The sequence below is a fragment of the Herpailurus yagouaroundi genome, unplaced genomic scaffold (genome assembly GCF_014898765.1).
Source record: "Herpailurus yagouaroundi ecotype Mexico unplaced genomic scaffold, PumYag 159, whole genome shotgun sequence".
In the NCBI taxonomy this organism is placed as follows: domain Eukaryota; kingdom Metazoa; phylum Chordata; class Mammalia; order Carnivora; family Felidae; genus Herpailurus; species Herpailurus yagouaroundi.
This window is the reverse complement of record NW_024412400.1, coordinates 54,053,859-54,067,096: the sequence shown is the minus strand read 5'-3', so window position 1 is coordinate 54,067,096 and position 13,238 is coordinate 54,053,859. Positions and strand designations below refer to the sequence as shown.

The 13,238-nt window shown below is 46.4% G+C and overlaps 1 protein-coding gene across 5 annotated transcripts in view; it reads right to left on the bottom strand.

Annotated features, from left to right (window-relative positions):
• The window catches only part of SCHIP1 (schwannomin interacting protein 1), a 761,580-nt gene that overhangs the window by 121,104 nt on the left and 627,238 nt on the right, over window positions 1-13,238 (bottom strand). For 2 of the 5 annotated variants that reach the window (XM_040480610.1, XM_040480611.1), the window contains one exon: window positions 2,947-3,648. In XM_040480610.1, the coding sequence (XP_040336544.1) occupies window positions 2,947-3,648 (702 nt within the window). Of the gene's footprint in view, window positions 1-2,946; window positions 3,649-3,858; window positions 4,009-4,170; window positions 4,285-13,238 lie in introns of those variants that run through there. The other 3 variants (XM_040480613.1, XM_040480612.1, XM_040480614.1) reach the window with 3 other exon arrangements.

The following is a 13,238-nucleotide window of genomic DNA, read 5'->3' as shown; positions in this document are numbered from 1 at the left end:
ACACTACAACTTGATTCTCAAGAGACCAAAAATGAAGGGGAACCCAACAAGATGTCAGGTAGTGATAAGCACTAAGAAAACACAAGGAGTGCCTGGGTAGAGTGCCTTACTTTACTTTGGGGGGCGGGGGACGGAGGGTGGTCAGGGATGTGAGGGCTGAGTAGTCTGGAATGATGGGAAAGAATAAGCCACTTGATTCCCAGGAGAGGCAACCCCATGGGCAAAGTCCTCAGGTGGGAAGAGCTCATTTGGTCCTCTTCATAGGTAAAGGAGAACCTACTCCTCTTTTTCATTTTATATCCTTCCTCCAAGTAGTCTGCATTAATTCCATTTACATGTATTTATATAGAGCTTTTTAAAGAGGAACAAAAAGGGGCACCTGGGTGGCTCGGTCGGTTAAGCGTCTGACTCTTGGTTTTGGCTCAGGTCATCATCTCATGGTTCCTTAGTTCAAGCCCCACATCGGGCAGTGTGCTGGGGGTGTGGAGCCTGCTTGAGATTCTCTCTCCCTCCTCTCTCAAATACATAAATAAACTTAAAAAAAAATTTTAAAGAGGAGCAAAATGTTTGATTTGAACAACTTATTCCAGATAGGCTTTCTCCTCTACATGACTCCTTTGTTATTCTCAAGTTTCTGTCGTCATAGTTATAAATTTTCCCACTTATCCCAGGCAGTAGTAAACAGCATTTAAATCAGTGTTTTTTGAATTTTATGACAATGACCCATAGTAAGAAATATATTTTACATCATGACCCAGTGTTTACATAAAACCAAAGCAAAAGTTTTTAAAACCAAGTTTACTGTTTTATTTCATTTCTTTTTTTAAATGTTAAGGTGATTTCATGGGTAACTTACAGTATGAAAAACACTATTCTAAACCGACACTGGCTATTAATTTTGTTATTAACAAACCAAAAAATGGTAAAATTGATTAAACAACCTCAAAGGCTCTCCCCTCCCCCTTTTTTTCTGTGCACATACTTGCTTTAAAGAAATGGGTTTCAGGTTTTTCTGCATAGCTTGTGGAGGAAATGCCCAGAAGGGACATTTTCAGGGGGGCTGGGGTGGAGGGAAGGGAACCCAAATAATGCAAATTGTTCAACAGGTGAGGAGACACCTTTGGTTTCAAAGATTGCCCAAGAAGGAAAGATTCACAGTCTTCATAGTAATAGGCTGTGTGTGTGTGTGTGTGTGTGTGTGTGTGTGTGTGTGTGTGTGTTGGGGGAAGGGATGGTGTTAAGTAATTTATTAAATTTTAAGTTCTTAGAGGGGAGTCAGTCTGTACCCTACCTCCCCTCACCATAATTCAAGTCTCACATGGACAGATGTGTAACTGTAGCACAGAGAATCAGACCTTGCATTTAGCACATAGTACACAGGTGCTCAATAACATTTTGTTTAATAGTTATTAAACAAAAAATATTAAATAATGGGGTTTGTTGTCATCATCAAATCCTAACTTTGCACATACATAAATTATTATATTCTCCTGGAATGTATTAATATCATGCAATAGTAAATGAAATGTGTTTATCTTCAAGTCATTGTTTAAGTCCAAGGAGCTTAATCAGGTATTTTTCTCAGACACTAAGTGGGAAAAGGATGTTTTCCATTGCAAGGTAGAATACATAGAATTGGCTGTAATGGAAAGATTCCACGTCTGCTAGTGGCCATGGTAAACAGCTGGGATTAAAATGAGTGTGTTAATTTAATAGGTAGTTTCTCAAGGGACACTAACCAGTGGGCTCTGTCAGCCAAGGGCTCTCTCTGATAGAAACCATGCCAATTTCTCTGTGAAACGTGGTTAGTGTCCTCACCCCTGAAGTCAGAAGTGCATGCACCCAATTTCCAGTAGCCCCAGGGCCCTGGAGCAGAAAAATTACACCTGCAAGCCAGCATTTTCCCACACTGCCACACAGCTGCCACACACAGAAAGCGGCTTATTGAAACCGTGTGCCCTTCAGCCCCATTTAGGGACATCATTAACGGTTTCAAATTACAACTGTTGCTTTATCTCAAAACAGTGATAAACAGCGGAGCTACATTCCTGACGCTTTTCAGTCATTGATTTGCTCTCCTCTCAGGGGCAAAAAAGATGTTGAGACAAGTGCAAACCTGCCCGAGCTTCTTATTATAGATGCAGCCCTCCTTCTCTCCCTGTCTCTGTTCCACTTCAGCACCCCTCCCTCTCTGGATTTCCTGAACTGAGGCAGTGTGGCCTCCGGAGAGGAACTGCAAGTGGCTCCTTCTCAAAACAAGGAGGGCTTCACCAGAGAGGCTGAGGCGACAGAGGCAAAAACCACTCTCTCACCCTAGCAGGTCAATGTCCCCCATTCCCCAAGTCAACAACAGGTCGGGTTTCAGAAAGGAACAAAGTCTCAGGGCAGGGCGGTCACCCATTCAAATTCAGGAGCATCTGCTTAAACGCGAGACGGAACAAACCCTGCTGCCATACCGGAGGTGTGGGCAGGCGAATGTGAGCGTGTGCACAGAGACAGACTATACATGGGCGAAACGTTAGTGGTAACGAAGGGAGACCCACCACGGTCGACAAAGCCACAACTATTACCACTTGAAATATCACCCGCAGGGCACTGGCTTCGGTGCCAAAATTTCCCCGGATTTATTTTCAGGCAAGTGACTCACGATCTCGTCTCCATAAGTAATTCCATTAAAATGAGTCGCCGGTTCCACTAACTCGACTTTCCGCTGCCCTCTGGCTGCCCCTCCCTCCTCTCCGCCCATCCTGCAAACCCAGACAGCTCACAGACTGAGCAACCGTACCCCAGGGTAGCAGAAGGCAGGCTCTCAAGCCCGGCCCCCACCCTCGCGGAAGGATGAATGGGGCTGCAGGCGGGTGGGAGAGCCAGGCGGACGCGTGCGGGCTGTGCGCGCGGTGTGTACGCGTGTGTGCGCGCGTGGGCACGCACCCCCGGCCAACTTACGGAGGTGGAGTTGGTCCTGGTTTGTCCCTGGTTCCGCACCTCCTGCTCCCGGAACTGCAGTCCAGCCAGATGCTTCTCCAGTGCCTCCCAGTCCATAGGGGGCACCGGGGGCTCCTCCGGGACACACGTCCCGCCGTCCGTGGGCTGAAGGCAGAGGACCCCAGTTGCCGGACCCCGGCCGCCGCGTCGGCCCCGCGCGGGCTGGGGCTTCTGGACCGCCCGGCGGGGGCCCCGAGAACCGCTGGGCCGGCCGGCCAACACCACCACGTTGCCATTGTGCCTGAGGTCCTGGGGGTCGTGCGGGTGGAGGTTGCCGTTGGGCACGGGGGGCGGCATGGCAGTGGTGGCGCCCTTGCCCCCGCCGCCGCCGCTGCGGGTCCTGGCGCTCACGTCCCCCGGCTCCCGGGCCGGACAGCGGTCATCCCGGTACCCCCGCTCGTCGCGCTCGTCCTCCTCTTCCTCCTCCTCCCCGTCCTCCTCCGGCGCCCACTCATCAATCACCTTCTTCTGGTAGACCGGGAAGGGCTCCTCATAGTCCTCCAGGGCAGACACCAAGTCCAGACTGCCCCCCGGCGACGACGAGGATTTGCACTCGGAGCAAGGGGTCACTTTGGTGGAGTTGGACTGCGAACTGGTGCGGCTGCTGCTGCTGCTGCTGCCGCCGGCGTCACTGCCTAGATCCATCCCATCCTCTCGGTAATCCTAGAGGGGAGGAGGCAGAAAGTGAGCTGCCGGGCCGAGCCTGCTCCGGCCCCCCGCCACCCGCCGCGAGCACCCCGGCCCAGTGCCCCGCGTCTGCCTGGTCGGAGGTGCACCCCCGAAGGAGGCCTGGGGACGGAGCCGGCACCAGCTTGAGGCTTCCCTTCGCCCACCGCCCCCCCCCCCCAACCATACTTCCTCCCAGTAACTAACCCTCAGATTAGCAAAGGGGGTGCCCAGCCACCAGCGCTCACACTTTCCATAAGAGGGGCCCCGGGGCGCGCATGGACTTTGTTGTAACCATTTTACGCCGGGAGCACCCCTGCACCCCGCCCCAAGGATTCTCCGAGAACCAGACACTTTCCCAGAGAATTATAATTCCCTGGGGGCGGGACCGAGAAGAAGGTGGGCGGCTACTGAATTCGCACCTCGTTCCGGGTGCCGAGACCACCCCCCACTCGGCCCCGCCTCGCCCCGCCCCCGCCGGCGGCTGGGAGCCGGCTCGGTTCGCCAGCTGAGCTTTACTTTCTAAGGAACCGCAGGCAGCTCGGAGGTCTCACTCCCGCCTCCGCGCCTCCCTGACCCGCCCCTCCTCGGCCCGCCGGAAGGCTCGGGGTGGGGGTGGGGGGCGCTCTCAGCTTTCGCAGGAGAGGGTGGCTCTCCCCACCCCAAAAGGTGTGCGGGGCCGGGCGCGGCGGCGGTAGCTGCAGGCGCCGCCGCCGCCGCCGCCGCCCTGGGGGAGGGAGGACGCGCCCTCCCGGCGGCGGAGCCGGTCCCGCCACCGAGCATGCCCAGAGGCTGCCGGGCGCGGCGCAGTCCGTTCTCCCGGTTTTTGCGGCTGCAGTCTCAGGCGGGAGACGGGCGGGCTTGGGTTCAGAGAGGTCGGGAAAAGGCCGAGGGAAAGGGGCTCGGGGCGTCAGGGATGCAGACCTGGCCAATTAACAGGGGCGGCACCCTGGGGAGGGTAGCGGGTGTTAACCCACAGACACACACACAAAGATTTTCTGGGCGCGTTTCAAGCCCTCTTTTCGGGGCTCGTTATTCTGCCTTAGCCTCCCGGTACCCCAAAGCGCGGTCGCGGCGCATGCTAACCCACGCGGAAGTCCCCGAGTGATCCGGTGAAGGACCTCCCTCCTCCCACACGCGCACAGACACTAGCCCTCGTGGGAGCCCGAAGTGACGTGTGCTGGGTGGTCATGCACCATCATTTCCCTTCCACCTTCCTCGGCCACTTCCTCTCCCTCCACCGCCCTGCTCGAGTCGCCTTGCCCGCGCCCATTCCAAGTTCAGGCTGTGGGCGGAACCTGTTGCTTTAGCTCACGCTTCCTTCCCGCTACCGGCCGCACGCTGAGGATGACCTCAGAGAGGTGTGTGTCTGGGGAATGGAGAGCTAAGTGGAAGATGGGACTGATACCTGGAACGTTGGTGAAGAATCTGTTCTAAAGGTTTAGGCGAACCTCTAAAGTCCCTTTTGGCCGCCTCCAATCAAGGAGACATTAAAGGAAGGGAAGACGTGGATATCAGGTGACCTGCTCCTGGCACTTGCACTGACTCTGCGTCCTTAAATTTTTCTGGAAACCGAGTCAAAGAAACCTATGCTGGGTTTTTCGGAATGCACACTGGTTCCCTGAATTTGGCAGCTCATCTCATTAGGGACAAGTTTCCTTGGAATGAAGATACCATCACTTGGAAAGCATAGATGGGTCATAGAGCACCTTTTCAGGGTTAGAAATTTCCTGTGAACCAACCAGTGCTGACTTGTAAGAACCGGGAAACAAGGAAATGCCCTCTTAAATGTTCACAAACACACATGTGAGGTGACGGATGTGTTAACTAGGGGATCCTTACACACTGTATGCTTGTGTCAAATAACCATAGCATGCATTTTAAATATTTAACAATTTTATGTGTCAATTATACCTCAGTAAATCTGAAAAAATTCAAAAAGAAAAAAAACCGAAACAACCCTAGCACTTAATTTTACAATGGATTGGGGGAAAACCAGTTTCCCTGAGCTTCCAGATTTGGGCTGTTACTAATTATTCCCAGTGAATTCTAGCTTGGACCAGGCCACTACCCTGGCTTTGCACCCTCCAGAGGGAGGACCAGGGGAATGCTTGGAATTCTTGAGTAGGGAGTGGCTGCCATCCTGACTTTTCTTCTAGGTCCTAGTTGGGACTTGGTGCAGAGACCCTTTGTTTAAGTGATTTCAGTGAAGTGTTACTCTTTTTTTTGATTTTTTTTTTTTTTTTTTTTTTTTGAAGTGTGACTCTTTCCAGTCAGTCCTAGGTAGGCCTGAGCCAGGGAAGATAAACTAATCTTTTAACTTGCCTGGAAGCAGCAATCTTAATGAATACAGGAAAAGGAGCCTCTGGTCTGGCCCCTTTACAGCTCTTCTGTAAAACAGGACTGATTATAATTTCAAATGTCTTTTATGGTAACATCTGTAAACAGCCTGCCTTGCGCTCCAAATATGGTTTGATTTTGAGGTTGCTGTGAAGCCCTGGGTCAGCTGGCTGCCCGTCCCCCACCCCCTGCCCTGTAGGATGGATGTGGCCCTAAAAGTGTTCAGAGATGTGGGTAGGAAACACCGGGTGCTGGGAACTAGATAGCTGCTTTTCAAATCACCATGTGAATTGGCAAGGGTTAGGTCAGGAAAAGCTCACTGCTCTGGGGCAGAACACAGGTAGACAGATAAGTATTCATCAACTGGAGTGATAAAAAGTTGTGGTCTCAGTCCCAATTTTTAAACATTAGGACCTCCTCAGCCCCTCACCCAGATTCCCTCCTGGGCTCCTACTCATCTCCCCTGCTGCCCAGATGGTCTGTGTTCAGGGAATGCAAAATAAGGCCTTAGAAAAAAAAAAAAACATTTGGCAAGGTAAATCCACTGCCAAAAACGCATGGCATTTCAAAGCCAAATATCTCTGAATTATCTGTCCTTTTAAATAATTTTCTGACCAGATATTCTGGATCAGATGGGAAAGTACCAGGTTTCGTTTTTTTCTTTTCTCTTCATGCAAGGTGCCTGGCTAGCCCAGTTTCCATTCTGTTTCCAGCCTTCCATCTCCTGCCAAGAACTGTCCCATTTTGGAACAGAAAGCCCTGCCAATTCCTAGGCCGGCGACAGTCTACAGATATGTCCAGCAGGATGGAGAGATGATTTGGAAAGTGATTGAAAGGTCCTGTCTTCCTGTTTATAGGACCGTGTCCTCAGGTTAGGAGCTTGTGGCTTACAGACTTAGATTTTGTCCCCTGCAACCTTTGTAAATTAGACATCAGAGATGTGAGTCAAGTGGGTGTCATCGCAAACCAGCACCTTCACCCATCAATCACCCCAGTATGGACCACTGTCCTGAAATTACTAAACAGTCTCCCTACTACCTATGCCCATTCTCTGCATGCAGCCAGAGTGCCTCTCTGCAATGCGGGTCTCTCCCAGCTCCTTTAAAGTCCCCTTGGCTCCTCAATGCCCTTAAAGGAACTGCTTCCTGCCCAACCTCCCCCCATTTCTTTTGGCAAATTTCTACTTATCCTTTATGTCTAGGCTTAAATGTCACTTCCTCCGGGAAGGCTCCTGATTCTCTGTACCGCCCGCCTAAAAGGAAGCAGGTAACTTTCCCATGCTCCAGAGATATTTATTGCACTCATCATAAATGCTGCATCTACGTTGCTGTTTAATTGCATGTCTTCTCTACTAGACTCAAGAAAACCATTTTCTGCCAAGACCCAGGCCACACATATGTATAAAAATATTTAAAAGTTTCATAAAACCCTTATTTGTAAATCCTATCCTAATTCATTTAGAAGAAAATTTGCTCACACTTCACCATTGACTTTATAACCCTTAAATGAATCAGTGCTCCTACTGGGAAAACATACTCTAGAGGAGTAAATACTCTAAGGGAGTAAATACTCTAAGGGAGGAGCTATTTCTCTGTTTTGTTCATGATAACTGGAATGGAATAGAAGCTTCATCAATATTTGTTGCTGCAGGGGCACTGGGGTGGCTCAGACGGTTAAGTGGTTATGAGTCCAACTTGAGCTTAGGTCATGATCTCATGGTTCTGGAGTTCTAACCCCGCATGGGGCTCTCTGCTGTCAGTGCAGAGCCCACTTCGGATCCTCTGGCCCCCCCACCACCCCACACCTCCCCTGCTTGTGCTCTCTCGCTCAAAAATAAAAACATTAAAAATACATATTGGATGCTGGGATTATTAATAATAACATTTAATTCTCAAAAACTCTATGAAGAAACTAGTATCCCCATGTACAGGTGAGATTGCTGAAAATAGTTAGATTAAGTAACACGACCTAATGTCAAAGAGCTGGAAAACTAGGTGGCATAGCCAAGATTTGGGCCCAGGTAGCTTGGCTCCAAAATCTTGGCTGCTAGTCACTCAGTGAAAGGCTCACTACCCTTTGGTCTGCATGCATATGGATAAATTCACAGAGCAATATGTCAGAAAGAGCTCCTTGCAGCAAGTTCAAAGGAGTTCTGAGTCTCCTGCCCTGCAGGGGCTCCTTGGGCAGTATTTCTGTCTATGCAGAGGAGAAGGCAGCTGGCAAGAGCAGCTGTTCCCTGATGCACACATGTGCTCCACCTCCTCAACTGTCAACAAGTTCAGCGCTATTCGGCACGTTGGGAGACTTAATTGTGTAAAAGAAGAGTACAGACACCCTGGAAAATGAAATTTCCAATTGTATGAACTACATGCTTTTAATTTCCCCGCAAAGCAAATCCTTTCAGAAGGTAGCCACCATGAGATTGGGATTTTCATTTTTGTCATGAACGGAAAACTGGAATAATACTCCAAGGGTAGGGATGACAGCATGTTCCTAGGAGGTCAGTGCTATTTATAGGATGTTAATCTGTAAAGGCAACATTTGAGAAAAGGCGTGACTGAAATATTTAAATTGTAAGGAGTATAGATAGCTGGGAAAAAGGTTTATTTGCAAAAGTCCCAAACTAATTCTGAAATTATTGCCCCTAATGCTGAACCTTCTTTCTCTAAGTTGTGGCATTTAGAGTAATAAAGAAATGGCTGGCAAAGAGGTTTGTATTTCATCTTTATTGCATGAATTATATGCAAGTCACATGCAGTATACAGATGCTCTCCTATTTCATCACCTGAATTTAACTACATGGTAATATGTAGCAGCACTGTGGGGCCAAGTGTCCTAGATATAGAACATCTGGGCTTAGTTTCCAGCCCTGTCTCTAACCAACTTTGTGACCTCAGTTTCCTCATGAAGGGGGCTAGACTGCATGGTCATGATGTTACGCAAATAGAATTATGAGTAAGTGAATGAACTAAAAGGCTTCTTCCAGCTTAAAGACCCTTTGGATTTCATCCTAGACACTGTGGGAAATATGGTATAAAACTGTCTCTAAATGGTTTCATCACCTTCTCTGTTGGGAGATACAAAGTTGGTTACTCTATTAATTTAAAACCAAGGTCTCTGTTTCCGATTCTGTGTCTCCCTCTCTCTCTGCCCCTCCCCCGTTCATGCTCTGTCTCTCTCTGTCCCAAAAATAAATAAACGTTGAAAAAAAAAAAATTAAAACCAAGGTCTCTCTCCGTTGGGCAGGTTGAATGCGTGGCATTTCTCCTTTATTTCTGGAGAGCCAATGGTTGATTTTTAACTTTTACTCTGTATGTACAGATATTTTGGAGATGGATCCTATATACACCTAATTTTTTTTCTTTCTTTCATTTACAGAGCTATATATTTTTTAAGTTTATTTATTTATTTTGAGAGAGAGAGAGAGAGACAACATGAGCAGGGAAGATGCAGAGAGAGAGGGAGTAAGAGAGTATCCCTAGCAGGCTCCCCACTGTCAGCGCAGAGCCTGCTGTGGGGCTGGTACTCATAAACCGTGAGATCATGACCTGAGCAGAAACCAAGGTTCAGATGCTTAACCGACCGAGCCACCCAGGAACCCCTACATAGCTAAATTTTAATGAAAAACATCCCTTTAAAAAACATTAACATCTTAAATGTTTAGGTTCTCTAGAAAACCATGAGATTGCACTTATTTCCTGCATTTTCCTCAATAAAAATGAAATGGCAAAATTTAGACAACCTCAGCCCTTAAAAGATAGCTCCAATGACCTATTTCCTAAACCTGAAACCAGGACACTTGGGTTGACATATACCAAAGTGCTTACAAAAACTAGGTGAATGTATGAAATGAAGATTACTCTAAAAAGTCTACAGGTATTGGTGAATAAGGCAACTCTAACTGACACTGATAGTGTCTTTCTTTATCAAGGAAAAGTCACACAGAGAGTGTCAGTCAGGACCTCAACATATGGCCGCACAGATTGTACCCTGTCTGGTGCCAGGAGGATTGTGATCTGTACCACAGGTGCCTGCCAAGAGGGACCGTTTGGCACCTTTGCCTAGGTGGTGGGGTAAATGGCACCCCCTAGGATTGTGCAGTGCACAATTTGCACAACAGTAATCAGAGGCTCTATTGGGAATCTCATTAGAAGGAAATTTGTTTTCTGTTGAGGAGATTGGAAGAGGAAGGCTGCTGTTCTTTTCCTAATAAAGTCATACCTCAGATCAGATGGCATTGACAAAAATTCAACTTATTTAAACACTCCTCATCTTTCTTTTTCCAGAAATTCTTTGTCATCATATTCTACCTTCCTTAAGTTCCTAGCAATTCTTGAAAATGCAAATCTGTAAGCAACTCTGAATTTATTTTTTGAGCTTCACTGAAGGGCATATATTACATAAGAGGACATTTAGGAAAAGCTACGAAAGTTTGTAGACTCATTGCATTAGCTCAGGGAAGCGTTACAAGTCATAGGCACTGAAACCACGTGCACATGACCCCAGTACAAGATGAATTGCCCCAGAAATTGTGTGCCTTGTGCTTTGATGTGTTATGCTGTCAAAGAGGAACATCCTCACAGGATGCACTAAGAAGTGAAAACTCTGTTCTGGTCACTTCTCTATATAACTTTGGAAGTGTTATCAAATCAGAAAATAACTACTGGCATTGTCAGTGCAATCCAAGCAGGAGGAATGTATCTGAACGTGAAGGAGGAGGCAGCTTGGTGGAACAGGAGGGAACTCTTCCAAAAGCCTTGGCTCTGCCTCTGAGTAGCTCTGCATTTATGGGCAAGACAGTTCCTGCAGCTCTTTGGGCCAATGGTCTTATCATGAAAGGAGAGTGGTATGAAATTGTTGGAAGTCTCCAAAGGTTAGGCAGGTGAGGTAAATGAGCGAAGTAGGCAGCATTGGTGACAGGGAGTTCTGGAGCAAGTCACTGAGCTACTGGACAGCACAGCACACGGCATCCATATGAAAATGAAGAACAAAAAGCATTTTTATCTTCAGTTTACCCCTGGATCATCACTTGGACCTCTGCTCTCAGCTTTAGATGCCCAGAGTTCTAAGACTACATGAAAATGAAAGAGTTAGGGAAACTATCCATCTTGGCTTGTATAGGATGGTCCTGCTTTTATCCTGGCATCTTGTCCTGGCATAATTATGAACAGCACCTTTCTTCACTCTCAAAAGCGTCCCAGTTTACATGATAAATCAAATGATCACTCAAGGCATGGGGGAACGTGAAAACTGTTCAACTTCACTAGTAATCAAAAAGATGCAATTTCAATAATAATGAGGTTACATATTGCCTATAAAATATTTTTAAACTATTTAAAACAATATACAATGTCAGAATGAGTGTGATCGGGGGTGCCTGGATGGCTCAGTCAGTTGAGCGTCTGACTTCGAATTCATGAATGGTGAGATCATGACCTGAGCTGAAGTCGGACACTTAATCAACTGAGCCACCCACGCACCCTTGATAAAATGTTTTAAATGTCTTTGCAAAGTTTATACCCCATAACCTGCAACAAGTATTTATGGAGCACTTACTACATGGGTGGCCCTGAGAGATACTGTGGTGAAAGAGACCGACACCATTTGCCCAAAATGAAAGTTCACTCTAGTAGAGAAACAGACATTACAGCAGAAAAAAGATACCCAACAATTTAGATTACAATTTGTCATAAGTACCCAGAGTAGACTCATACGATGCTGAGAAAGCACGTAGGTAGTGTGTATATTGGAGGTTGCATCAGAAAAAGGGTTGGTCAGCTGAAGAAGAGGGAGGGTGTTAAAGGCAGAAGAAACACCTTAAACAAAGGGTTTGAGGCTGATAGAAGCCTGGCTTACGTGAGTAGCTGAAAGAAAACCACTAGGTTGGAACAAGAGAGTAAGGGGGAGAGTGGCAAGAGAAGGGGTTGCCATTAAGATCTTTATCCTAACAACCGCTTAAGGATTGTAAAGGTAGATTGACATTTTTAGAAATGTTCTCCTCGGTAGAGAACTACCAGAGGATAGAAGGACCGAGAAGGACAAGAGTGGATGCAGAGAGACCAATTAGGAAGCGAATACAGGAGTCCAGGGAGGAGATAAATGTGGTTTAGGTGAGGGTGGGGAGATGGAGAGAAATAGAAATATTAAAGATATATTTAGATGGGAGAATTAACAAGACCTGGTGACGGAATAGAGAGAGACGTCACTGATGGTTTCCAGCTGTATCATAAGCAATTTAGTGGAAAGGTGGTATCTCTTCACTGAAATGGGCAACAAGGAGGGGGTTTGGTAGCAAGCAAAAGAAGGGAAGATATTGAATCATTTTTGGACATTTTCTATTTGAGATGGTATAAGACCTACAAGTGAACATGCTAAGTAGGTATCTGGATATGTGTGTCTGGAGCTTAGCAGAGAGATCTGGGGCTAGAGATGTAAATATGGGAGATTGTATGCGAAAGCTTGGGTATAGGTGACATGTCTGCCGACAGAGAGAGTGGGAAGAGGTAGGTCACATTTCTAACCCCGAGGAACTCCAGGGTTGATAGATCTAGAAGAAAGATGAGTTTGTAAGAGACAAGGAACAAACTGGGGGGAGGAGACAATAGTTACTCTTTTAAAAATCTAGCCTAAGGACACAGAAATGAGGATCTATATTTATGCATAAAGATGCTCATTGTGGCATTTACAAGAGTGAAAAATTAGTTTCAACCTAAATGTCAAAAAATGGTAAGATATTTAAATAAATTGTGACATATTCATTCTGTGGAATAAATGCAGTCAAATACGATGCTTTTGAAAATCATAATATTAAATGACTAAAAGAGGATATACTATCATACATACATTATCCACATTTTAAAAAAATTAAATGTTTATATGCCTAGGAAAAGATGTACCACATGTTAACAGTGGCTAAAGATGGATGGTAATATTGCAGGTGACTTTTTACCTTTGTATCTATTTGTATTTTCAGTTTCTTTACAATAATCACAAAATGGGTAGTAATATTGTTATGAAACAGAGAAATTATGCAGATTTATTTGACTTAAAACGAATGCTTCTGAATTTGTTGAAGAATTCCATTAAAAACAACTGTTCAGATGAACTAGAATTTATTTGTATAAATTCTGCGATGAATCCTTTTATAAAACAAATCATTTTCTGGTTCCATAAATCACTTGCTAGTTTGAAGTTTTTGAATGTCAGATTTTATCTCAAAATACGGATTGGTCAGCACACTTCTGAAA